The sequence below is a fragment of the Pelophylax lessonae genome (assembly GCF_965119305.1).
Source record: "Pelophylax lessonae genome assembly, chromosome: 6".
NCBI classification, from domain to species: domain Eukaryota; kingdom Metazoa; phylum Chordata; class Amphibia; order Anura; family Ranidae; genus Pelophylax; species Pelophylax lessonae.
In genome coordinates, this window is record NC_138773.1 from 290,157,790 (window position 1) to 290,184,518 (window position 26,729).

General features: G+C 40.1%; 1 protein-coding gene across 6 annotated transcripts in view; it reads left to right on the forward strand.

Annotated features, from left to right (window-relative positions):
• The window catches only part of LRP1B (LDL receptor related protein 1B), a 2,177,452-nt gene that overhangs the window by 2,083,756 nt on the left and 66,967 nt on the right, over positions 1-26,729 (forward strand). For all 6 annotated transcript variants that reach the window (XM_082262163.1, XM_082262161.1, XM_082262165.1 and 3 more), the window contains 2 exons: positions 11,651-11,812; positions 21,563-21,737. In XM_082262163.1, coding sequence (XP_082118289.1) covers positions 11,651-11,812; positions 21,563-21,737 — 337 coding nt within the window. The remainder of the gene's footprint in view (positions 1-11,650; positions 11,813-21,562; positions 21,738-26,729) is intronic.

Consider the following 26,729-nt stretch of genomic DNA (forward strand, 5'->3'; position numbering starts at 1 on the left):
TCTTCTCTTCTCTTCTCTTCTCTTCTCTTCTCTTCTCTTCTCTTCTCTTCTCTTCTCTTCTCTTCTCTTCTCTTCTCTTCTCTTCTCTTCTCTTCTCTTCTCTTCTCTTCTCTTCTCTTCTCTTCTCTTCTCCTCTCCTCTCCTCTCCTCTCCTCTCCTCTCCTCTCCTCTCCTCTCCTCTCCTCTCCTCTCCTCTCCTCTCCTCTCCTCTCCTCTCCTCTCCTCTCCTCTCCTCTCCTCTCCTATCCTCTCCTCTCCTCTCCTCTCCTCTCCTCTCCTCTCCTCTCTTCTCTTCTCTTCTCTTCTTTTGTCATCTCGTCTCTTCTCAAAAGAAAAAGAAAAAAAGAAAAAAATGTATTTAAAATTAAAATATTCAATATTTCAGAAATAAGGTATAGCTAGCACTGTAACTGGAATACATTGAGCATACACGCTTCCAAATGTGACAACTGTCACTAGATAATCTGTTTACCATCAAAATTATTTCTACATCTCTAACTTAAACATTTACACATCCTGCACCGTGATTGATAAAAAGGACAGGCTACTCAATGGCAGTAATGAAAATCAATTTGTGTTTGTGAAAGTGAATAATTATGTTTACAAATGCCTCTGGCACCGGAATTTAAAGAGCCTGAAGGTGAACAAGATTATAAACATGTCAGCCACAATTTGCAAGTGATTAATCAGTAATAGGAGAATATACACGTAGTCTAGGGAAATGCAGGCATTGTCGACTGCTTTCTTGCTGAGAATATGGATATTACATCTGGTGCTTGAATGCTGCTCATGTTGTAATTCTAATTTAAACCTCATGTAGGTGGCTATATATACCAGCTGTATATATTTAAACCTGGAGCTTAATCTGCTTCTAGTTTGCTTTCCTCTCCCCCCACCCCACCCCTTCCCCCTCCAAAGATACAGCAATATGCTGATGGCATTTTTATTTAAAACCTTTCCATTTTTCTTCCATGCCTTATTTTAGACCCAGTGATGTCATTGCTGGGTCTCTGTGCTTCTCTATGCAATGCAGCCAAATCGTGAGTGGTAGTAGGGATGGCAGGGTGCAGTACATAACTTCCTGAAAGCATCACAGCTCCCTGCCTTAGTACTCCTCTCAAGAGCCTTCAACCCTGATGCAAGCAGGAGCTGGGTTTTGGAAAGGTTTATGCATTATCAAAACGCATTGATGGGTAGATGTTAGTCTGGAGGATTTGGGAGTTTCTGAGCAGGCTTCATTCACATGTAGATGTACCTCTAGGATGCTGAGCCTCTCATAATTAAAATAATTTAAACCCAATGAATTAAGATGCTGGGCATGGACAGTCAGGATGGAGAGGAGAAACTAGATGATGCTGGACCTCCTGTAGCTAATTAAGTTAGCTAAATATTGTCATTGCATCTTCTTCTGGGTCATAGTTTATTTCCAAACATGCATAGTCTTTCACAGATGATTTTTCTTGCATAAATATTGTATAAATTGTACAAAAATCATTATTTCTGCTGACTGACGAGAAAAATTTTCACGTAGTATGTACACGGCTTAAGAAATAAGGCAGGCTCTATCTGGCCTTCTGCAGCTTCTAATGCACTAAGGGGTTGATTTACTAAGGCCCCTTTCACAATATCCGTCCGTAGGATGACAGCTGTGTCTCTGCGCTGTGTGCAGAGACACATCTGTCAGTTCCCCATGCATCTCTATGGGAGAAATCGGATGGGAACGGACCGTCAGTCCGTTCTCATCCGATCCCATCCGATCCGCTGGACTGATGGAAAATAGGGTTTCCATCCGTCCAGATTTGACGGATCGGATCGGGTCGGATGTCAGCGGACATGTCTCCGCTGCCATCCGATGCCCCATAGGAATGCATGGGGGGACCATTCAGATCTGCCAAAAAAACGAACAGGCGGATCTGAACGGTCCGCCTGTGTGAAAGGGGCCTAAAACTGGAGAGTGCAAAATTGAATGCAGCTTTGCATAGGAACCAATTAGCTTCTAGGTTTTTTTCATTATTGCTTAACCATTTTAAGACCGGAAGGATTTGCCCCCTTAATGACCAGGCCTTATTTTGCGATTCGGCACTGTGTTACTTTAACGATTAATTGTGCGGTTGTGCGACGCTGTACCCAAATAAAATTGATGTCCTTCTTTTCCCACAAATAGAGCTTTCTTTTGGTGGCATTTGATCACCTGTGCAATTTTTATTTTTTGCGCTATAAACAAAAAAAAAGAGCGACAATTTTGAAAAAAAAAAAAACAATATTTTTCACACTCTCCTATATGACATTCTCAAAAACAAAAATAAAAAAACATTTTTTTTTTAAAATTTTAGGCCAATTTGTTTTCTGCTACATATTTTTGGTAACATGTGCATTTTGATTGGTTTGCGCAAAAGTTATTGCGTCTACTAACTACGGGAAAGATTTATGTAATTTTTATTGTTTTCTTTTTTTACTAGTAATGGTGGCGATCTGCGATTTTTTGCGGGACTGCGACATTGCGGCGGACAGATCGGACCCCTAACTGACATTTTTTACACATTTGGGGGGACCAGTGACATTACTACAGTAATCAGTGCTAAAAATATGCACTGTTACTGTGATAATGACACTGGCAGGGAAGGGGTTAACCCTATGGGTGATCAATGGGTTAAATGTGAGACTAGGGGAGTGATTCCAACTGTGGGGGGGCGTGGCTTGTGAAATGACCATGGAGACATGTGATCCTATATAGAAGGATCACATGAGCTCTGTGATCATATCAGGGAGAAGAACTGTCGGCTTTGTTTACAACAGCCGACCGCCCTTCTCTCTCAGCGGGGAGCGATCGCAGGGGTCAGGCGGCAATCGGAGCCACCTGACCCGTGCATCGGCTTCCCCGCACCCGAGTGGGGGTGGGAGCGAGCCGCCGGCAGCGTGCGCTCGCATCCTATCTTCCCGTACGCGACCGACGTAGGTCTATGTCGGTTTGCGCAGGAGAGCCACCCTACCACAGTAAATAGGCGGTGGGTGGTCGGGAAGTGGTTAAAGCGGTAGTGAACCACGTGCAATTTTTTTTTCAACTGCAAGGCAAAGTTATAATGTTCTAGTATGCATTGCATACTAGCACATTAAGTGAAGCTTACCTTAGAACAAAGCCTTTCCAGCCGCAAGTTGTCACCGCTGACAGGGCTTCCATCTTCAACCGGTCTTCCTTTCGGGCTCGCAGGCTCCTGCTGTGTGAGTGGCCGGAGCCACGATGACACCATTTACGGAACAAGACTCACTGGCTGCATGTACAGTGAATATCTCCTAACCATGCACATTTAGGAGATATTTAAAGTACCTATAGGTAAAATTCATGTATGGGAGTTTACTCCCACTTTAATTGAACAAGCTGAAGTTAGAAGCTAAATGGCTACCATGTACAGCTGCACCAGATTTTGAACCCTCAAGTTTTAGTTTATTAACCCCTGTTTCAGTTATACACCTTTGTTTTACTATATTGGCTTAGTACTTGAGGCATTGTGGGCCCTTCTATGTTAATTAGAGTCACAGAACCATAGCAGAACCATAACAGAGCTGACCTTTTCCCATTAGTGACTTAAGCCTCGTACACATGCAACGATTATTGGCCGACCGATCTGCCGTCTTTTGTCCAGTGTTGTTGTGTTGGTTGAAATGTGCTCTAAACTTGCACTTTCCGTGTGTTTTTTCTTCTCTGAGCATGCCCAGTCTTGCTCATCTGATTTTTGTCTGCTGAAATCTGTACTGACTGATGAAAAATCGGTTCCGTTCTGTTGACGGCCAACAAAAATTTTATAGCATGCACACCAGATTTTGTTCGGCCGAAAAGTCGCAGTCGGTTGTCGGAATCATCATACTAACAAGCCGACAATCGGCCGATCGGACATTGGCCGAACATTCATGGCCAACAATCGTTGCGTGTGTACGAGGCTTTACACCGCCTTGTTATGCACATTGTCTCTGGGTGAAGGAGGCCATCTTGGTAGAGGAAAGGCTTTGCTTTTCTCATGTCAGTGTGGTCTAACTGGTGGGAGAATATTCAAGAAGCAATAGGAGGTGCATGCACTGCAGGCCTTCAGGTGTATCAAATTTTAGCATCTTCTTCACACAGAACTTTTTTTTTATCAAAGCCTAATTAAACAAGCTGAAGTTAGAAGTTGATTGACTACAATTTACAGCTGCACCAGATTTTGCACTCTCCAATTTTAGTAAATCAACCTCAATGTGTGAAGCATGCATTGTTCAGTGAACTTAGAGTAAACATTTTGAGAACAGGAGAGAAGCCTGTACTACTGTGCAAGACTAAATATTTCTTTAAACAGTCTTTACGATACTAAAATGCATGGTTAGCCAAAGCATTTTCTTCATGTTTTGAGTAGGGAATGGTTAAGACTTGTGTTTTTCTATTTATATCTATGTCCCATTGTGGATACCTCCCTTCACTTCCTGACCTATAGGCACAACAAGAAGTGAGGGGAAACCTCTGCAAAAAGGAAAACTCCTAGTTTGGACTTTGTCACACTCTTTTCACCCAAGATATCCCTGCTAGAAGTTTTTCTCTTAGCTTTAGTTATGGTGACAACCATAATGGCATTCTTGACAGGTGCCCAGGCAGGCAAGACTAGAGAGTTTGAACCAAGACCTAAAGTGGACTTAAAATGTACCTGTAAGAAAAAATTTAGATTTTATACTCAGCCCATCCCCATTTTCCACCCATGACTCCTAGGTAAGGATGATATCAGAAGATGCTCTTACAATGGATTACAGTTTCTTCTCGTTAGGTAAATTGAAAAATACCTTTTTTCTACAGGTACATTTTTCATCCTACTAACAGTAGGTGATTTGTAAAAAGGGAGGGGACCTGAGAATCTCTTCCTGCCCCCTCACGGTGGAACAGATTTTCTGATCATGTGATCACAGTGATTGGCTGTCACAGTCGTCACAGGATCAGGAGATGGTCCAGCCAGCATGTTGTCATTTCCAGTCAATGACAACATGTTTCATATTTACTCTCCCATTTTCCCCATCAGTGCACAGTAGGAAGTCTTTAAGGGAAGGTAGGTGTGGGACTTGTTTAAAGAGGAGTCAGAAGGTTCATTTTAGTTCACAATACATGAAGCCATCTTTTCTTTCTCTTGTTTGCTAACCCATACAGTTGAAAAAGATTTCTTCATATCAAGCAGACTTAATGCTGTCTCCAGCAGTCCATACCTACATGACATGGTGCTAAGAGCAGGGCTTTTGCTAACAGACATGCGTAGGGCTGCATGGTGCCCAAATGCATCCCAGCTTAGTATGCATTTTTACCCCCTGGCAAAAACTACTATCCATTGGGTCTCATTTTACAAGGCTCAACATTCACCAGCTATTGCTATCTGCTGCAAAGACCAAAATGTTTAATGCAATCTCAACATTTCCTGTCGCTAAAGATAATAATGGATCACTTCACCCAAAATTGTATTTGTTTTTTTGGTAGATGCTAGAAAGTTAAACCACTTCACATTTTTTTTATCACTAAGGGGATTTATTGTTAAGATTTCCAGGTCTACACACCTCCAAGGATCATTATAAGAGGTCCCACTCTTCCTCTTGGACCCTTTATTAAAAAAAAACTGGAAAAAATGAAATATACCAAGGTAGGTAGAAATCCCTGATACTCCCAGGTAGAAAGGCAAGGAGTCAGGACATATGTCAGGAACTCTGTTGGAGTATCTAAGACACAAAAGAGGCCAAGGGCCAAAACACCCCTGCAGGCCCAAATAAAACTAAAAGATTACTTTTGGTTGAACTTATCCTTTAATGTATAACTAAGGCAATTTTTTGACTTTTGGATAGAGCTGAGAAGAATTAGAACGCCTGTTCGGTTTTTTATTTATTTGTCCCCCACTAAGATGATTTGCCCTCTCTATTCATTCTGTTTACTGTTATCTCTGAAAGTGAAAGACAATTCAAAATGTTGGGTTGTTACCAAAACAGTACAAGAAGGTATATATATATTCCAATGGGAACACTAGTTCTGGTGACCCTGGTATTTTCACTCTCTCTCTGTTTTAGCTATGGGACAAAAAATGATGGGAAATCCCCCTAATAGGACACACAAGGCAAAAAATGCCTGAAAGGGGTTATAACTCTCCCTTACTCTCTCTCTCATAAACAAAAGTTTTACCTTTAGTTATACTTTAATTTGTTAGCGGTCAACAGTTCAAGACATGAGGGGAAAACTTTCCATCAAGAACCTATAATGACTTACTCTCTGCAAGCAGAATGTAGGTGCCTTGTCTTGTAACTAATTTTATCCTAACACAGAAGCCAATTGCCTCATCTGTTCTACTAAGCATTATCTTACTGAAGGGTAATTAATTAAACCTCCATATGGACTTTAGTCATATAAATACCTGACTGGTTGCAGAAGTGGATTAAAGTTGCAACTGTAATTGAAGTACATGCTGCGAAAGAATCTCAATAAGTGCTCTGCCCAGTCTGGAATGGGGCTACCGCAAGATTATTATACATGATTTATATAGAATCAACAGTTTGCATAGCATTCTGATTGGACGAGGTTGTCTTACCAGAAGAACAGTGGCTATGTGATTAGCACCTCTGTCAGGCAGCACTCGGGTTGTTGGTTCGAATCCTAATCATAGCCCAATCTGCCTGGAGTTTATATGTTCTCCTTGTGCCTGCATGGGTTTCCTCCCACACTCCGAAGACATGCTGGTAGGTTAATTGGCTCCTGTCTAAATTGGTCCTAGTATATATAAATGAGAACTAGGGGCCTTGAGATATTGTAAGCTCCTTGAGGGCAGGGGCTGATATGAATGTATACAATACATGTAAAACACTGTGTAAATTGTCAGTGCTATAAAAATACATGTAATAAATAAAATAGTGCATGCTGTGGGTTGAGCAGGCAGCAAGCAACACATTAATGTGTCTCAGCTAGCAGGTTGGAACGTGATGCTCTAGGGTATTTTCAAAACCTCAAAGATTATAAAAATTGCACGGATAGCCTCCACCTAAACCTTAATAAAATGCTGTACAATCTAATAACTCATTATATCCACCCAAATGTTAAATTTCTCAACAAATCCCACCAGCGAGACACTCATTGTCAGTTTGCTCTCCATTAAGCCTTTTGGCAAATTCCTAGGCGGACATTACGCTGCTAGACTTTGGGGCAGCTTTAATTAAAATTTATAAGTTTATGACAGTTGTATTGAACTACAATAATTGAACCAGGAAAATGTCATCAGTTAATTAAAGGCACACATCTTAGAGACATAATTAAAACTTTAGATTTAGTTGGAAAGTTCTTGAGCAAACCAAATTAATAAGATTTCATCAGTAATGAATAGAAGCATTATTACGGCCCGTGGAATGAGTTTTTACATTCATGGAACACCAGAAAGGAGAGTGCGTGCTTTTTTGTACTAAATTATGTAGGTCCTTAATAACCTAATCATTTCTAGAATCATCAACATTACAAAAGAAAATTGTTAAATAATTGCTACAAAGAAAAGTTAGCTAGCAGCATGATGACGAAATTGCAACAAGAGGCTAAATAAAAACTGTTATTCCCGTTAAAAGTATTTTACTGCAGAATCCAATGTTAGAGGTTTCCATGGGGACAGTCATACTCATTCATTGGTGAGACATCCCTGTGGTATTTGTCTTTATCAAATAATGTTATAATATAGATGTCACTCTTTCTGCATTTCCCTGTAATTTTAATACACAAAAGTTGAATTGCCCCCTAAAAAATGTATATTATGGCTGAACTTTTGTAGATACTTCATACTTGTCTAAAAGACTATGGTGATTCCATTGAATGTTATAAGGCAGACAGTCCAAAGAGATTTTGGACAAATGTGCTCTTCCCTTGTTTGGAAAAGGTCCCTTTTTGTGTTACTATGATTTTGTTCCTGTGCGCATAGCCAGGTCTGTAAAAACAAGGCCAGATACGTTTGGTTTGGAGGAACTCAAGTGGCCTGCACAGAGATCTGACCTCAACCCTATCTAGAGATCTTTGGAATTAATTGGATCCCCATTTGTGAGCAAGGTCTTTTGAATTACTGTATTTTCTGGCGTATAAGACTACTTTTGAACCTCAAAAAAATCTCCCAAGAATGGGGGGTCGTCTTATACGCCGAGTATAATATCTCCAAGGTTACCTAAGTATAAGTATTACCGGTAGATGTAATCTCTCAAGACACTGGTGTGTGGGAATCCTGTACCGGTATACCGTATGTACCATAGCTAGATACAGTGTACCGCGCTGAGCCAATCAGGGAGAGCGATGCATTCTATTATTGAATGCAAAGACTGCTCGGATTAGCGGAGTAACATCAGCCTGCCTCTCTGACTCTGCCAATCCGAGCAGGCTTTGCATTCAATAATAGAATACATCGCTCACTGTGATTGGCTCAGCACGGTATACTGTATGTAGCCTGAAGCTACGGTACATACAGTATACCGGTACAGGATTCCCACACAGCCAGCGTCTTGAGATTACATCTACTGGTAATACTTAGGGTACCTTGGAGATATTATGAGAGACTACATGTATTACAGTACTTGGGGTACCTTGGAGAGCTATGAGAAATCTGATGTTTTTCAATGGTGTTGCCTTGCTTTGGAAGGGGGGTAGTCTTATACGGCGAGTATAGCCCAAAACCTATTTTTTAATTTTAAAATTAGAGGGGTCGTCTTATTACGCCCAGTCATCTTATACGCCGGAAAATACGGTAGTACCTGCCCTTACGATTTCTCTTTTAGCTGAAAGGGTACAATATCCAACAGGCATGCTTCAAAATCTTGTGGGAAGGCTTTCCATGATACAACATTGACACTACACAATGTCCTTGTTTTCCAAAATGAAACCATATACATCCACTACTTAATGGCCCTGTAATGTATTTTCAAGAAATCTTTTCCTTTTGTGTTTTTCTGCCTCCTTGTAATGTCCTCCCTGTTGAACCTCTCTCTCTCTTTTACCCCTACCTTCCATTTGTTTGGAAAAGGCAGTGTATGTTAGTTAAGATCATGTACACTGCTCTGTACATACTACAGAACCATAGTCCATAGTCCATCTCAGAGCAAGCAAGAGAGGATGGCTACATTTCCACATACAGTGGGACCATAGAGAATGAATGTAGCCACCCTCCAATAAGAAGTCAGATCACAGCACCAAAAATCAAAGGAATTTGGAGGAGTCTGAGAGCAACAGAGGGTACTAATTTAAATTAAAAATACTTACTTGAAAATATTTTTTTTCTTTTTAAACCAGAGTTTAGTATCACTGTAATGATTACAGTTTTGAATTGGGCTGTCCAAGAAGCTCATCTATCTATCTATCTATCTATCTATCTATCTATCTATCTATCTATCTATCTATCTATCTATCTATCTATCTATCTATCTATCTATCTATCTATCTATCTATCTATCTATCTATCTATCTATCTATCTATCTATCTATCTATCTATCTATCTATCTATCTATCTATCTATCTATCTATCTATCTATCTATCTATCTATCTATCATGGTACTTTTGAATTGTTTAGCCTGGACCACGTGCATTCATGCATCATGTGCTGGCATATGTAGCAGATTTTCTGTACATTTTCCATTTTTTATAAGGTCACAAGCAATACAGAACACTCAATGTATTCTGTTCTTGTATCTAGCAGAAGAGTCTATGGTTTGAAACTGCCTGCCTTACCTAGTTCTACTAGAGCAATTGGTGTCTATTACATTTTACAGTTAGTTGAATGGCTGGTGACCCAGATAACTAAATATGCAGCAGCTAAAAAGCTGTCATTACATTTTATAGTTGGAATGTTTTTTTTTTTCCTCCGTTAATGTAATTGTGAAAAGGTCATGGAATATTATTCCCTTCTTAGGGAAGTTATACTTGCTCCATTCAGTGCTGGAATTTCATAGAGAGGGATGTTTTGGTACAACAAGCACAGAGTAATTTTTACAAAAAGGATAAATTAAGTGAATAGAAATCCTGTTTTAGGTTGTTACAAGAATATCCCAGTAGAATAATGTGGATTGTGTTTGAAATGCTAAAAAAGCATTAACGGCATACTACAGTCAAACTGAATTTTAAAAACTGGAGTAGGCGGATTTCTTTGAATTCATCTATTTTATTATCTAGAATGTCTAGAACAGACAAAAAGAGCAAAGTCCGCAGACTGAGCATAGTGGATGTGTAAACATTTATTAAAGGAAGACAATTAGCAACTCGCATAAAGAAAGATGAATTATGCTTTGTGAGTTGCTAATTGTCTTCCTTTAATAAATGTTTACATACCCACTATACTTAGTCTGCACACTTTGCTCTTTTTGTCTGTTTGCTGCTTAGAAATCTCTTCAGTCTCTCAGAAGTGCTGGATTGGACTGTTTAGCAGTTCCTGAAGCCACATGATTTATCCTGAGGATTTGGACCACACTATACTTTCCATTAATGTAGTTTGTCCCAGCCCAGGCTGTACCAATCGCATCATATTGCCATTTTTGTATCCTAGAATGTCTAGAACAGCCTTTCTTTTCCAGGGTGCTGCGGCACCCTGGAGTGCTGTCTGAGCTCATCAGGGCCACAGCATCCTGGTTGAGAAAGGATGCAATACAGGGTTGAGACCAGCAGAGTGGGAGCTGACCATAACATGTAAAGCTGTGGATAGGGGAGAAAGTCCTGGCTTGCAACACCTCCCCCTACAAAGCAGTAACAGAAATTAAAAGTAAACAGCAGAGGGTGGGACGGAGCAGACCCCCACTCTTCGCTTTTCACTTTACTGTCTATCTTTTTCTCCCTCCTCCCTCTCTCCTTTTCCTTCCTCCCTTTCTCTCTCCTCATTTCTCCCCTCTCTTGCATCTCTTCCCCTCCCTCCCTGACTTAGGGCATTGTGTTTGCCCTATCCCTTCTATTAAGTCATAAAATGCCACTAGGTGTGCTCCAAACAAAGGGTGGGGGGCTGGTCCCGGGGTCTTCCCCGCTTCGGGTGGGGGTTTTGGTGGGCCCCCTTGCCGGCCAAGTGGTAGATGCCGGCAGGGATTCCTATTCCCCTCCACTTGGGTGGGTGTCGCTGGACTACCCTCTACACGAACTCTTGTTTACAGCAATGCTGCACATGAATGAATAAGTATGGAAGATAAGACAACATACGAACCCAGGTTACACTATATGTTTATGCTTTATGATAGTATGTTTTACACAAGGTTGTTCCCTGTACTACGTAGTCCACATTTCTATTACTATCATGCAATTGTTTGTAGCATTGTTATTCCTTATTGTTCATGGCAAACCTTTAAATAAAGAATTAAAAAAAAAAGTAAACAGCAGAGAAGAAGCTACAAAACATGTAGGGAATCCAGGAAATTGTGAAAAAAGAGGGTCATTAGACAGGAACACTGTTAACATAACAGGAGATTTTTTCAAGTAAGTTTAAGATGTATTGTCTAAAACCTTTAGTTTACCTTTTCGAACATTACATTTCAAAGTGAGTCATGTAGCAATTATATATATTGATTTGGGTCTTCCTTTAAATTGAGCCAATAATTATCTGGGTCAAAAAATGCCAGATTGTGTTTTTTTTGTAAGTATTATGATATACAATGACACATCGCTTTCTCTACAGGTAAACCCACATGCACCTGCGCTTTAGGATTTACAGGACCTAACTGTGGCAAAAAAGTCTGCGAGAATGTGTGTCAGAATGGAGGTGCATGTAGCGTATCACCTGGAAATCAAGCCCAATGTACCTGCTTTAATGAATATACAGGGGACAGATGCCAATACCGTAAGTTAAAAGGACTTTTGTTAAAGGGAATTTTTACTGTTTATACAGTTGTGTTGTATACATTATATACAGTGCCTTGGGAAAGTATTCGGCCCCCTTGAACTTTTCAACCTTTTCTGATCAGTCTTCTCCTTGTATGAGCTGAAAGTTTAGAGGGACGGCCAGGTCTTCGTAGATTTGCAGTGGTCTGATACTCCTTCCATTTCAATATTATTGCTTGCACAGTGCTCCTTGGGATGTTTAAAGCTTGGGAAATCTTTTTGTATCCAAATCCAGCTTTAAACTTCTCCACAACAGTATCTCGGGCCTGCCTGGTTTGAAATATCCAATAAATTTTGTTCCACTTCATGATTGTGTCCCACTTGTTGTTGATTCTTCACAAAAAATTACAGTTTTATATCTTTATGTTTGAAGCCTGAAATGTGGCAAAAGGTCGAAAAGTTCAAGGGGGCCGAATACTTTCGCAAGGCACTGTATGTGAATGTGATCAATTTATGTAAATATTCCTATTCATGCATGTTGATGTATCATAGACCATGTTGGTTACAGTATATATGATAGGTTATATTAATACCTAAAGACAGCTATAAATGTTCAATGCTTTTTCATGCTGTGGCTCCTGCTTAGAAGATCCACATGTGCTTTTCATGAAAAATAAAGGTGAACTAACATCCTCGCCACCCCTTCCGATACTGCTGCACATAGTGGCTGTAATACCCCTTGCTGCTGGTGTACACCGCAACACACAGCCCCGGAGTGAGTACCCATCATATGGCAAGTGATCACAGGTCAGGACAGCCATGTGACTGCACTAACCAATAAGACGCACATCTGAGTCCTTCTTCTGACAAGATCCATAAGAAAGTAGCACATGCAAACCACATTTTCATCACAACCACAAGTGTATCATTGTTTAATTAAAAGATCCTTTTATTCATATATGAACATAAAACTAATACCAAAAACACAAGCCAAGTATGGCTGATCATCAGGCTTTCACACTTCAAAGCATTAGCAACTTACCACACAGGTCAGGTGATCGGGGATATTTAGTGAAAATCTGACTAACAAACCTATATACGTTGTTCAATATTCTATTCCAAAACCATGGGCATTATTATGAAGATGTAACCGCACTAAGTGTAACTATCTTCAGCATATATAAATATTACTTTAAATCAAATAAATGAATCTAAACAAATTTTCCTTAATAAATAAACATGTGCATAAATAATAATTCAACAAACAAAATCCTCATCAAAACATGTGCATAAATAATAATTAAAAATTAACCATCCAATTGATATATTCAGTCTGTATTAAAACTATGTGTATCCAAATAAAAAAGCAAGAGCAGTTTTTTAACCAAGTGATTACACTAATTTTTAGAAAAAGTGTCCCAAACAGAGATGACCAATGCTTCCTAGAGAACACCCTGGTTACAATTGATATTTTTCACTAACACCTTTGGCTCACATAAATAAATTAAATAAAACCTTTGGGTCACTAGTAACTGCAGCTCTTTTTATTTTTATTCTTATTTTTTTTTAAACAAAATTTTATTGAAGGTTATCATAACAAAACAAGCGAAATGACAGTGATGTACAATGGACACAGCAAAGTCTATAGCATTATGCATGTCACTAGATTGTAGTAGAAGAGTTCTGATATACTTCAAATATAACCAGATGCCATCGTGCTTAACAACCAACGAAGTAAAATAAACATTAAAGGGGGAGGGGGGAAAGGAAAAAGGGGGGGGGGGTATAAAGGCGTAGTCAGTCCAGGTCCTTATTTTTATTGTAATAAAAAAATTTGTGAAGTTGTCCCCCCCCTTCCTTTGTGGCTACAGCAGCTTACATACTTCTGGAAAGGCTTTCAACAATATTGTGTCTGTTGGAATTTGTGTCCATTTAGCCAAACAAGCATGTGTGAGGTCAGATACTGATGTTGAATGAGTAGATATGGCTCACAATACATTTATAATTCATACAAAATGTATTCAGTGGGACTAAGGTCACTTAGACCAACAAAACACTTGTGTTGCTCCACACCTTACTCATTTTACCATGTCTATATGGACCAGACCTTGTGCTCAGGTACTCTTGCATACCTAGACATTGCGGACAATTTCATGCTCCCAACTTTGTGGGAACAGTTTGGGGATGGCCACTTCCTGTTCCAACATAATTTTGCACCAGTGCACAAAACAAGGTCCATAAAGACATGGATGAGTCCTGACCTCAACCTGATAGAACATCTGTGGGATGAATTAGAGTGGAGACTGCATGCCAGGCCTTCTTGTCCAACATCAGTGCCTGACCTCACAAATGCAATTCTGGAAGAATGGTCAAACATTCCCCATAGACACATAACTAAACCTTGTGGACAGCCTTCCTAGAAGAGTTATAGCTGCAAAGGGTGGGCCAACTCAGTATTGAACCCTACCAACTATGACTGGGATGCCATTAAAGTGGTTGTAAACTGCTGGTCTTTTCTTTCTTTTTTTTTTGAGAATCTGCAATGTAAAGCCATAATGTGCTAGTATGCATCACATACTGGTACATTATGTTGAACTTACCTTAAAATGAAGCCCTCCCGCACCAAGAAGTCAGCGCTTCAGGGGCTCCCATCTTCACCTGTCTTGCTTCTGGGTCCATGGACCATGGCTCTGTGACTGGCCGAAGCCGCGATTAAGTCACTCCCGTGCATTCACGCGGGAGCTGCCGTTTACGGCACAGAGCTCTGAAGGAACGGCACGGGGGTGGCCATTCCTTCAGAGTGCATGAGCCCTTGATGTCACTGGCTGCATGCAATGTAAATATCTCCTAAATGGTGCCCATTTATGAGATATTTACACTACCTATAGGTAAGCCTTATTATTGGCTTACCTATAGGTAAGAGCAAAAGAAATTTACTTCCACTTTAAAGTTCGTGTGCGTGTAAAAGCAGGTGTCCAGATACTTTTGGCAATGCAGTGTATCTCTTGTAATCTTTTCAATTCTTCCAAAAAGGAAATATTAAAAGGTGTGATTTAAAGTGAACCTGGGAAGACTCATTGTTTATTAGTATTTTTGTATGTGATACTTTTGTCTATTGGTGGAAAATAATAAAGATATAAATAATTAAAAAAAAAGAAAAAAAAAAGTAAAAGTGAACCTGGGGCCAGGTTTTGCACACTAAAGTATTTACAAATTCCAAACAATCAGTAAATGCACTTTAAAACAAAGCTCCACTTACCTCTGTGTCTTTAAATATTGTGGAGAAATGAATTATCAAATTAACAACACAGGCAGTGAAATCTTAGCTTCTTTCTATGAAAGAAGATCTGCCACCTTTATGTATAGTGTGAGCCATGGTTGTTGAACTGGACAGTTTCCTTATGTAGTAACTCGAACACAGTGCTGCGCCACTAGTAAAAAAATTAAAATAAATACATCCACAGTGCTTAATAAACTCCCACAAACAATATTATTATATATCCTATATTACAGTGATCAAACTAATTATACAAAAGTGTCCATATATCAATCAAAGTTCCAGGTGAAAATAAATCTAAAAGTGCTGCTCCACCAAACTGTGCACAAAAAACTTTCCAGGGTGCAGGTGCTCCACCAAAGTGATTTCCACCAAAGTGCTTCTAGCCGCTCACCTCATTTTTTGACCCCTGTTTCACGAGTGGGTCAACATCAACAGTTCCCCTCTGGTATAATCAAGAGGTTTACCTGCTGTGCTGCTGACTCGTTGCCCCTCTGTATTTTCCACTCCTCCCTTTAAGCTCACTGATCCTTGGATCACACTCGTAGTTTTTGGGTATAATTAGGAACAAAATGGTAAGATCTAGTGCTCTCTGTACAAACTTTTATTACACCACATAAAACGTAGAATAAAAATACTCACAAACAAAGCACTTTGTAGGGGTACTAAAGAAGTCACTCCTATTGATGTAACGCGTATAGGGGGCGGAGATTGTTTGTAAACATCATCCCACGGCCATCTTGACATATGAGAAGTATTTGCAAGCTTGCACAGCTTAAGAGCCGGTTCACATTAGCGCGACTTGTCAGGCGACTTGTCAGCCCGACAAGTCGCGCTCCCTCGCGGTCCATTGACCGATACAGGACCCTTTCTTATAGGAGCGACACATGTTGCTCCGACTTAGAAAAAGGGTCCTGTACTATTTCGGGGCGACCTCGGAGCGACTTGCATAGACTTCCATTATGTGAAGTCCCTGCAAGTCGCTCCGAAGTCATGGGGCAATGTAATGCACAAGTAGCCCCCGAAGTAGTACAGAGTCGTGTCGCCTCAGTGTGAACCGACTCTAAAAGTGCCTTGTTTGTGAGTATTTTTATTCTACGTTTTATGAGGTGCAATAAGAGTTTGTACAGAGGGCAGTAGATCTTGCCATTTCGTTCCTCCTTATACCCAACAACTACGAGTGTGATCTGAAGATCAGTGAGATTAAAGGGAGTAGTGGGAGATACAGAGGAGCAGTGCGCCAGCAGCCCACCAGATAAACCTCTTGATTATCCCAAGAGGGGAACTGCTGATTTTGACCCACTCGTGAAACAGGGGCCAAAATATGAGGTGGGCGGCAAAAAGCACTTTGGTGGAAGAGAACACCTGCACCCTGGAAAGTTTTTTTGTGCACAGATTGGTGGAGCAGCACTTTTAGATTTATTTTCACCTGAAACTTTGATTGATATATAGACACTTTTGTATAATTCATGTGATCACTGTAATATAGGATATATAGAAACATAGAAACATAGAATGTGTCGGCAGATAAGAACCATTTGGCCCATCTAGTCTGCCCAATATATCTGAATCCTATGAATAGCCCCTGGCCCTATCTTATGTGAAGGATAGCCTTATGCCTATCCCATGCATGCTTAAACTCCTTCACTGTATTTGCAGCTACCACTTCTGCAGGAAGGTTATTCCATGCATCCACTACTCTCTCAGTAAAGTAATACTTCCTCATATTACTTTTAAACCTTTGCCCCTCTAATTTAAAACTGTGTCCTCTTGTGGTAGTTTTTCTTCTTTTAAATATGCTCTCCTCCTTTACCGAGTTGATTCCCTTTATGTATTTAAAAGTTTCTATCATATCCCCTCTGTCTCTTCTTTCTTCCAAGCTATATATGTTAAGGTCCTTTAACCTTTCCTGGTAAGTTTTTTCCTGCAATCCATGTACTAGTTTAGTAGCTCTTCTCTGGACTCTCTCTAGAGTATCTATATCCTTCTGGAGATATGGCCTCCAGTACTGCGCACAATACTCCAAGTGAGGTCTCACCAGTGTTCTGTACAGCGGCATAAGCACTTCTCTATATAATACTATTGTTTGTGGGAGTTTATTAAGCACTGTGGATGTAGCGCAGCACTGTTTTTGAGTTACTAAAATATCATGAGGAGTGAAAACACTTTTCTGTGTTAGCAGCAAATGGATTATTTCTAGCATGTTTTTATTTATTTTTATATCATTGTTTGGATTGCGCTGAGTCTGAATCTCCTTATTTAGGCTACAAATGCATCTCTACAAAGTTTACATGTTTACAGAAAATGGCTTTGGAGGAAGATAGCATTATTTGTGTTTTCAATTTAAGAGAAGTTATAATGGCACAAGGAAACTGCATTTCAACAGACATTTTCTGTACTTGCTGAAAATGTTTCTAGATGGAAAAATTTAAATGAAAGCAGCCACCATATCTAAGAAATGGTTGTTAATTTTATTTATTTATTTTTTTATTTATTGATTTTTTTAGGTTATTTTTTTTAAGATTGATAAGCTAACATATATCAAATGTTTGTTCTTAGATTTATATATCCTTTAAAGTGCAGTTGCTCTGCGTTAAACCCACAGTTTTTCTCTGAATGAACTTAAGGTCTCCAAAAGTGATGAAGGTTAAAGGTCTTTGCAATTGCTTTATAGTGGCCTAAAATTCTTAATCATGTTACTACAAAGAAGGGCCTGAAATAAAATTGGGGATTTCAGCTTTATTCCTTTTAAATAAGCAATTTATCTTAAGTAAACTTGTTTTGTTTTCCCCAGTCTCTTTGTACTGATATTTAATTGCTGTTTGTCAGCTTTTCCTATTACCAACTTCACGGTTCTAATCATTCCACTCTGAACTAATTCATGACTATTTTGTTGTCTTTTCTGAAATAAAAATCTCCAGAAAAGATCGATGTTTCCATGGTAAACCCTCATAAAGTGTGCTGTACAAACTAGCCTCCAACAAAAGCCTGTATTAGAATTCTATTGGAAGTGTTTTAATTACTGCTGTAGTGTCTGGTGGGATTTAGGACTTGTGGGAACTCAAAGTAAGAACCCAGCAAATGGAGCATTGTTGATAGAACCAATGCTTTGAAATGAGATACCTCGATGTTTGCAGAAAGAAACAAAGACATATTGTTAAATAATGAGTCATCTTTTAGGCATCTTTTAGTCCCCATTCACACTAGCGCAACTTGTCAGGCGACTTGGTCGCCTGACAAGTCGCGGTGGGTCGCCTGCCATTGATTAGCACAGGACCCGTTCTAATAGGAGCGACACAAGTCGCTCTGACTTAGAAAAAGGGTCCTGTACTACTTTGGGGCGACCTGCATTGACTTCAATGATATGAAGTCCGTGCATGTCGCGCCAAGGTCGCGGTTCACAGGTCGCCCCAGCAAGTAGCGTCGCCCCTGTCTGAACGGGGTCTTAGGCATCTTTTAGGCACTGTACTTAATTTCAGGACCATGGACAGTGTTGACATAGAGAATAATAGACTATAGAATAGAATAATAGAAACGGCTTTTCCACTGTCCATGGTGCTGAAATAGTTTACACTATAACCCAGTAACAACATATTACCAGCTACAAATTCAAAGAAGGGGTCATGATAAAAATATGAAAGCTGTCATTGCTGATTGGTTTTAAAGGTGCAAGCCCTGGGGCCATCCTCCCTAATTTTGCTTCTTTATCCAGTGAGTCACTATCCTTGAATAGCTATGCACATCCAGTTCAGGGTTGCCTACTGGTTCCAGATCACTGATTAACTAAGTGGTGAAGCAAAAAAAAAAAAAAAGAAAAATAAGCCAGCTATGTATACAGGTTCTCTTTAGGTATAGCAATGCCGAAAGTAAAGAAAAAATATTCAAGAAGCAATTTTAAAAACATCCCCTCTATGCTGAAATTTGAGGCTTGGATAGGCTCAAAGTAGGCATGTGCTTTCTCATGCAGAGCAAACCAATCCGGTTCACTACAATGTTCCTCTTTCCCCTGTGGCTCTTTTCAGCCATCGGTACTGGGTCAGAGCTTACACAGGGCTGCGGCTTCATCCTGCCCCCATATAAGGACACTGGGCCAATCAACAAGCACCAATGATGTCACATTGAGTGAGTCACATGCTCCACCATACCTGAAGGTACTGAATGTTGTCTTCACTCTTTTTGGCTGGACACAGCATTGAGGAAGAAAAGAAAAGGTGATAATATGTTGCTACAGGGGCTTATCAAGTGATACTAAAGTCCATTTTTTTAATTAAAAAAATAACAAATATGTCATACTTACCTGCTCTGTACAATGGTTTTGGGTGTGACAGCTATCTAGATCATATGGTTTTGTTCTTTCATATCCCTCTGTCCCATGCTTTTATGTACAACATGGTCGATATGAGACTGGCTTGTTTTAAATGTGAAAGCTCTGGAACTTTTTTGCTTCACTACTAAGATAATCAGTGACCTGTAACCAGTATTCGATTCTGAACTCTGGACTTGCACGCTTATTCCAGGTCAATGGCTCACTATTTAGAGAAACAGTAGTGGGAATGAAGGCCTTGGGGCTTTCACCTATTAAAAGCAATCAACAACAGCTTCCATTTTTTTTTTACTATGGAAGAACCCTTTTATGATTTTAAGCTCTTTTCCTCTCCTTATTTCTCTCAACAGAAGCACTGTACACATTTTGAAGTATACCTTAACTACTTAAAATCAGGGCAGTTACACCCCCTTTCTGCCCAGGCCAATTTTCAGCTTTTGGCACTGTTGCATTTTGAATGCCAATTTTTTTTCCCCACAAATAGAGCTTTCTTTTGGTGGTATTTGATAACTGTAAGGTTTTTTTCTTTTTTGCTACACAAATAAAAAAAGACCGAAAAGTTTAAAAAAAATGTTTTTGTTTGTTATAAAATTGATTGCACTAGTGGGGTGGCACTAATATGCAGCACTGATGGGCACTGATAGGCAGCACTGATATGCAGCACTGATTGGCACTGATAGGTAGCACTGATATGCAGCATTGGTGGGCACTGATAGGCGGCACTGATGGGGACTGATAGACAGCACTGACCGACATTCATGGGCACGGATAGGTAGCAATGATGGGCACTGATAGGTGGCACTGATCAGCATTGATGGGTGGCACTGATGGGAACTGATAGGCGACACTGGTGGGCAATAATGGGCACTGGTGGGTGGCACTGATAGATGGCAATGATGGGCACTGGTGGGCAGCACTGATAGGTGGCAATGGTGGGCAGCACTGATGGGGAGGGCACCAGTGGCAGACTCCCTGAGCTCTGATTGCCATCCCTGGTGGCCATGGTGGGCATCCCTGGTGGTCATGGGTGGGCATCCCTGGTGGCCATGGGTGGGAATCCCTGGTGGCTCTAGTGGCAACCCCCCCAAGGGCCTGCACTGGTAATCAATGCTCTGATTACCAGCACAGACCCCCCCGTCAGGAGAGTCGCAGATCGGCTCTCCTCTACTCATGCCTATCAGGCACGAACTGAGGAAAGCCGATCAACAGCTCTTTCTATTTACTATGTGACCAGCTGTGATTGGACACAGGGGCGCACAGAGTGCATTATCCTGCTCAACGTCATATGACGGCGGGTCTGTGTGTGTCCCCACTATTCCCTTGTTATTATTAGTAAAAGTAAAAAAAATCCCAGATTTTGGGCTGTCCCCAGAAAAGTAATAGAGGGTAAATCTTCCAATGGGGACACTAGTTCTTGTGACCTGGGGTTCCCCAATGGATTCCCTCTGTTTGCAGGGGTATTGTATCACTTCCTGTTTTATCTATGGGACAGAAAGTGAAGGTAAATCTCCCCAATGGGCTGTGGATGGCAAAAAAAAAAAAAAAATCTAACAGGGATTATAACCCCCCCCCCCCCCTTACTCTATCCAAAATGAAAAAAAAAAAGGTTTTAATCCTCCTTTCAGACATTTTTTGTTTTGGATACCGTAGAGCGATATTAGAACACTTGTTAGGTTTGTATTGCTCTTTGTCCCATATTACTGATATTTACCCTCTCTATTTGTCCAGTTTGCTAGTATCACCAAAAGTGAAAGTGAAAGAAAATCCCAAATTTTAGGTTGTCAACATAAGAAGAATAGAGGGGAAATCTTCCAATTAGGACAACCAGGCATTTATTACACTTTGGAGGGATTTCCTATTACTTCATGTTTTGGCTATGGGACAGTAATTAAATGGAAGTCTCCCCAATGGGACACAAATGAATAGTAAAAATGGGGGGAAAAGTTTTGTCTTTACTTCTACGTTAAGGCTTCCGTTTTACTGCAGTGGACCTTTTTACTGTCTAAACATGGCTGTAGTAATAACAAAATGATTACAGTTAGATTTATTAACTTTTATGCTTACCAAATAAAACCAAATAAAAGCTTTCCAAACAAAATATGATGCTCTGATGCTTGCTCCCTGTGATTTCTCATCACTAAGATCATTTGTACATTGTTTCACCCTAGATGTGTGCCACCATTACTGCGTAAACTCAGAATCCTGCACAATCTCCGATGATGGCCGCGTAGAATGTGTCTGCCCGCTGAGATACGAAGGCTCCAAATGTGAAGTAGACAAATGTCTGAGGTGTCGAGGTGGACTCTGTATCATTGACAAAAACAGCAATGACGTCATTTGCAAGTAAGAGCTAAAACAAATGATCTAACAAAATGGATTGCTTTTAAATACAGACTAAACCTAACAACATATTCAATTTAAAAGCTTGTTTTTTCAGGAAAAGAAAAGTACTATTATTTTTAAATGCATTTTTTTTTAGCTTATCCTGTATTATAATGGGTTATAGAAACATATAATTACATTAACTAAATCAGAAGGGAGAGGTGATATATGATGGTTCAGGCTCACAGTGTTCACTAAAATAGACCTAGGGGGTGATTCACTAAAACTGAAGAGTGCAAAATCTAGTGCAGCTCTGCATAGAAACCAATCCGCTTCCATTTTTTTTTTTTGGGGTCAAATCTTATTTGAGCAAGCTGAATCTAGAAGCAGATTGGCTACCATGCACAGCTGAACCAGACTTTACATCCTCCAGTTTTAGTAGATCTACCCCAATGTGTCAAATGTTTAAAGTAGAAGTCTGGGCTAAAACTATCTAAGCTTAAAACTGCTCTCCAGTCCAGTCACGTGGTCTGCTCCCAGCGGCCAACTTCAGGGAAGAGGAGAGACAGCCAACAGCAGGTGCCCCATAGTAAGCCTATGGGTGATGTCACTGCCCAGAATTTCCATCCATTGTCAGTATTCTATCCTCTCCCCTGAAGCTGGCTGCTGGGACAATCATGTCACTGGACCGAAGCATCCTAAGAATAGGTAAGTATAAGCATTTTTCTTCTACAGAAGAAAAGCTGAACTTATATATATATATATATATATATATATATATATATATATATATATATATATTTATTTATTTGTTGGCACCAGGGATACTGTCAGAAGTGTCCCTTTTGCTGCTTTTTGCTCTTTTCAGTGAAATTGTCATTCCTCTGCCCCCACTCATCACCTACCCTATTAGTTCTAGATGTAACCTGGTGTGGATGGATATGTTGTGCACAATATCCCAAATAAATATATTTACAAAAACTAAAACGAAGAGAATGTGAGACTTTAAAGGTGCTACACACTTTTTTAGAGAAAACAGAATAACCAGACAATATAAAAAACAATCAGTTTATTATTATCTCAGTATATTATTATTGCCCTTACTCTGGAATTTGTGGTGATACCTCAAATATGTGGCACAGTTGCTGTTTATATACATGTGCATGTCTTATACACTTGTTTGCATGTGCATGTATGCACAGGGTCATGGGGGTGCATTAGCCACTTAAGAACAAAGCCTACTTCTGACACTTGTTGCTTACATCTTTTGTTAGACAATTACCAGTATCTTTTGTTAGATAATTACTTAGAACCCCCACACATTATATATATCTATATATATATAGTACAGACCAAAAGTTTGGACCCACCTTCTCATTCAAAGAGTTTTCTTTATTTTCATGACTATAAAAATTGTAGAGTCACACTGAAGGCATCAGAACTATGAATTAACACATGTGGAATTATATACATAACAAAAAAGTGTTAAAAAACTGAAAATATGTCATATTCTAGGTTCTTCAAAGTAGCCACCTTTTGCTTTGATTACTGCTTTGCACACTCTTGGCATTCTCTTGATGAGCTTCAAGAGGTAGTCACCTGAAATGGTCTTCCAACAGTCTTGAAGGAGTTCCCAGAGATGCTTAGCCCTTGTTGGCCCTTTTGCCTTCATTCTGTGGTCCAGCTCACCCCAAACCATCTCGATTGGGTTCAGGTCCGGTGACTGTGGAGGCCAGGTCATCTGGCGCAGCACCTCATCACTCTCCTTCTTGGTCAAATGCCCTTACACAGCCTGGAGGTGTGTTTGGGGTCATTGTCCTGTTGAAAAATAAATGATGGTCCAACTAAAAGCAAACCGGATGGAATAGCATGCCGCTGCAAGATGCTGTGGTAGCCATGCTGGTTCAGTATGCTTTCAATTTTGAATAAATCCCCAACAGTGTCACCAGCAAAGCTCCCCCACACCATCACACCTCCTCCTCCATGCTTCACGGTGGGAACCAGGCATGTAGAGTCCATCCGTTCACCTTTTTTGCGTCGCACAAAGACACGGTGGTTGGAGCCAAAGATCTCAAATTTTGACTCGTCAGATCAAAGCAAAGATTTCCACTGGTCTAATGTCCATTCCTTGTGTTCTTTATCCCAAACAAGTCTCTTCTGCCACTCGTTTTCCTGTACTTAGCTGTTTTTTTCTTGCTATAATACAAATTCTAATCAGGGCCATCTTTATTCTTGATTGGACCCTGGGCAAAAATTTTCTTGGGCCCTCTTGAATCCACTTATCAACTATTTGGGGGCTCAAGGGGCAGCTGCTTTGGGCCCCACAACAATGACTAGACCCGGGGCAGCTGCCCCTTTTGCCCTGTGTTAAAGACAGCCCTGATTCTAACAGTCTATTCAGTAGGACTATCAGCTGTGTATCCACCTGACTTCTGCACAACACAACTGATGGTCCCAAGCCCATTTATAAGGCAAGAAATCACACTTATTAAACCTGACAGGGCACACCTGTGAAGTGAAAACCATTTCAGGTGACTACATCTTGAAGTGTGACTCTACAATTTTCATAGTCATGAAAATAAAGAAAACTCTTTGAATGAGAAGGTGGGTCCAAACTTTTGGTCTGTACTGTATATATATATATGTATATGTTTAGCCAAGACTCTGGAGAATAAAATGGCAATTATTGCAATATTTTATATCACACAGTATTTGCACAGTGTTCTTTCAAACAAAATATTTGGGGAAAAACTACACTTCACTTAATTTAAAAAAAAACTAAACAGTAAAGTTAGCCCAGTTTTTTGGAAATTGTGTAAGACGATGTCACACGAGTATATAGATACCTAATAGGTTATGATTAAAAATTATGCACACTCGTGGAATGGCAAAAAACAGCGGTACTTAAAAATGTCCATAGGCAACACTTTCAAAATGTTTAACAGTTACCAGTTTAGAGCTACAGAGGACGTCTTTTGCTAGAATTATTGGCAGATCGTGGCAATACTTTTTTTTCCTATTTATTTTCTTTTTTTACCGTCCCTTTAAAAAAAAAGTCTGATCACTTTTATTTCTGTCACAAGGAATGTAAACATCCCTTGTGACAGTAGTAGGCAGTGATAGGTACTCATTATGGAAGGGATCTGGGGTCTAAATTCATGATTCAAAATCAGCATTTTTGAATACTGTCATTTTTTTTTAAATCAGCGCTGTTTGGCAGCTGAGTAAACCGGAAGTGACATTGTGACGTCGCTTCTGGGTTACTACATCCGAGAGCCAATCAAAGCCTAATCCAGCTTTTTTGGGGACTCCAGCCAGCTGGTGGACATGGCGGCTGTTCGGTTGGGTCTACTGGTGGGATGGGAGACCTGGGCGGAGCGGTGGAAGTCATCGGGAGAGGGGGGACATCCCTTCCCACTCCATGTGAAAATGGCAGAGCGGCTGCTGAGCTGCATCTGTTGTTATCACTAGAAAGCTGACCGCCAGTTCTAACAAACACTACCAGGGTGAAGCCTGCAGCTGCAGACTTTAGCCTGGTACAACCACTACCTCAAACTGAAGTACAGGTACGTCGGTTTGCTGGAAGTGGTTAAAAGTAAATTTATTTATTCCAATTTGCTTTATTTTAATTTCATTTTTTAAACACTTTTTTTTTTATTTATTTTATTGCTATTACAAAGGGGCTAGAAAATCTTTGTGATTGCATGGGAAGGTAACAGGTTCTTTTTTTTGGAGGCAGACCAGATGAATGGGAGAGCAGCAGTCAGAAAGCACCACAGGTGGGCCTTCTCAATATCTTAATAGTGCTCCAGGTCAGTTTTACTGAATAGCCTAATGCTGGCTAAAAAAAAATTCAAAGCTCAAGGCTGCAGCTGCAGCCATGAGCTTGTTTTAACCACTTCAAGGATGTTTTCAAATGGTCTAATTACGGAAAGTAGTAAAAATTTGTAAAACAACTTTAAAGTGGTTCTAAATCAAAAATGTTTTTTACCTATATGCATTCCCTACATATAAAAGTAAAAAATGTTTTTTAGCTTTCTGACCTCTCCCTTACCTGTGTAAAGGGGAATAGAGGCATAAAGAGATCCAGTGATGTCCACGGCTGCATCTCTTCTCCCCTCTCTTCCTCTTCACAAAGGGACTTTGGCAGCAGCAGGAGCCAATGGCTGGCAATCAAATACTGGGAGGAGGAAGCGGGGGCGTGGCTAAGCCTGCTGTGTATGTCTATAGAGCAAGGCTACATAGAAACACACAGCTTGGGAGTGAGCATGCACAAAGAAGAGGAGGAGTCAAGATCACCAGGGGGGGGGATAATAAGAGAGGAGGTTTGGGGCTGCTCTGTGCAAAACAATATCACTAGAGCAGGTGAATATCACATGTTCATTATTTAAAGAGTAACTCCACTGTTGTTGATATATATAAAAAAAAAAAAAGCATTCCCCTTTGGGTGATCTATGTACATTGCAGAGATGTTAACAAACTTTATTGCAGATTCATACCTTTTGTTATTCTGAAGAAATAGCTGTTTGTTTGTCCGTGTTCATACAGTGAATCTGTATAGGAGTGGTTTTATAATTATCAAGCAGCTGCTGCACTTGCAGGGCTCGAATGAGGAAAAAATGGCAGGGTCTGCATCCCTTTAGATGTGATTCCCTTTGGGAGTATCTCACCAAATATACATTTTTGTTGCAAGGGATGCAAAAAAACTGATTTGTATCTTAGTGCAGACTTCTGGGAGAATCAGTGAGCCAACCACACAAGCAGGAAATTACATTTTTAGGGGGTGTTCTGTACACCATCTGTATACAGAACACCTCCAGGTAGTCATATTGCATTGCATTTGCCAGATAAATTATTGTGCTGCAGATTGTAAAGGAAAGGTCATTTGTGATAACATTAAATTACAATATGACAAGAGTCACAATTGTAAAAGATATATTATTTTTTTATTTGCTATTTTCTCCCACTGAAGTAGAGTTACACTTTCAATAAAACATTTTTTTTACCTTAAGT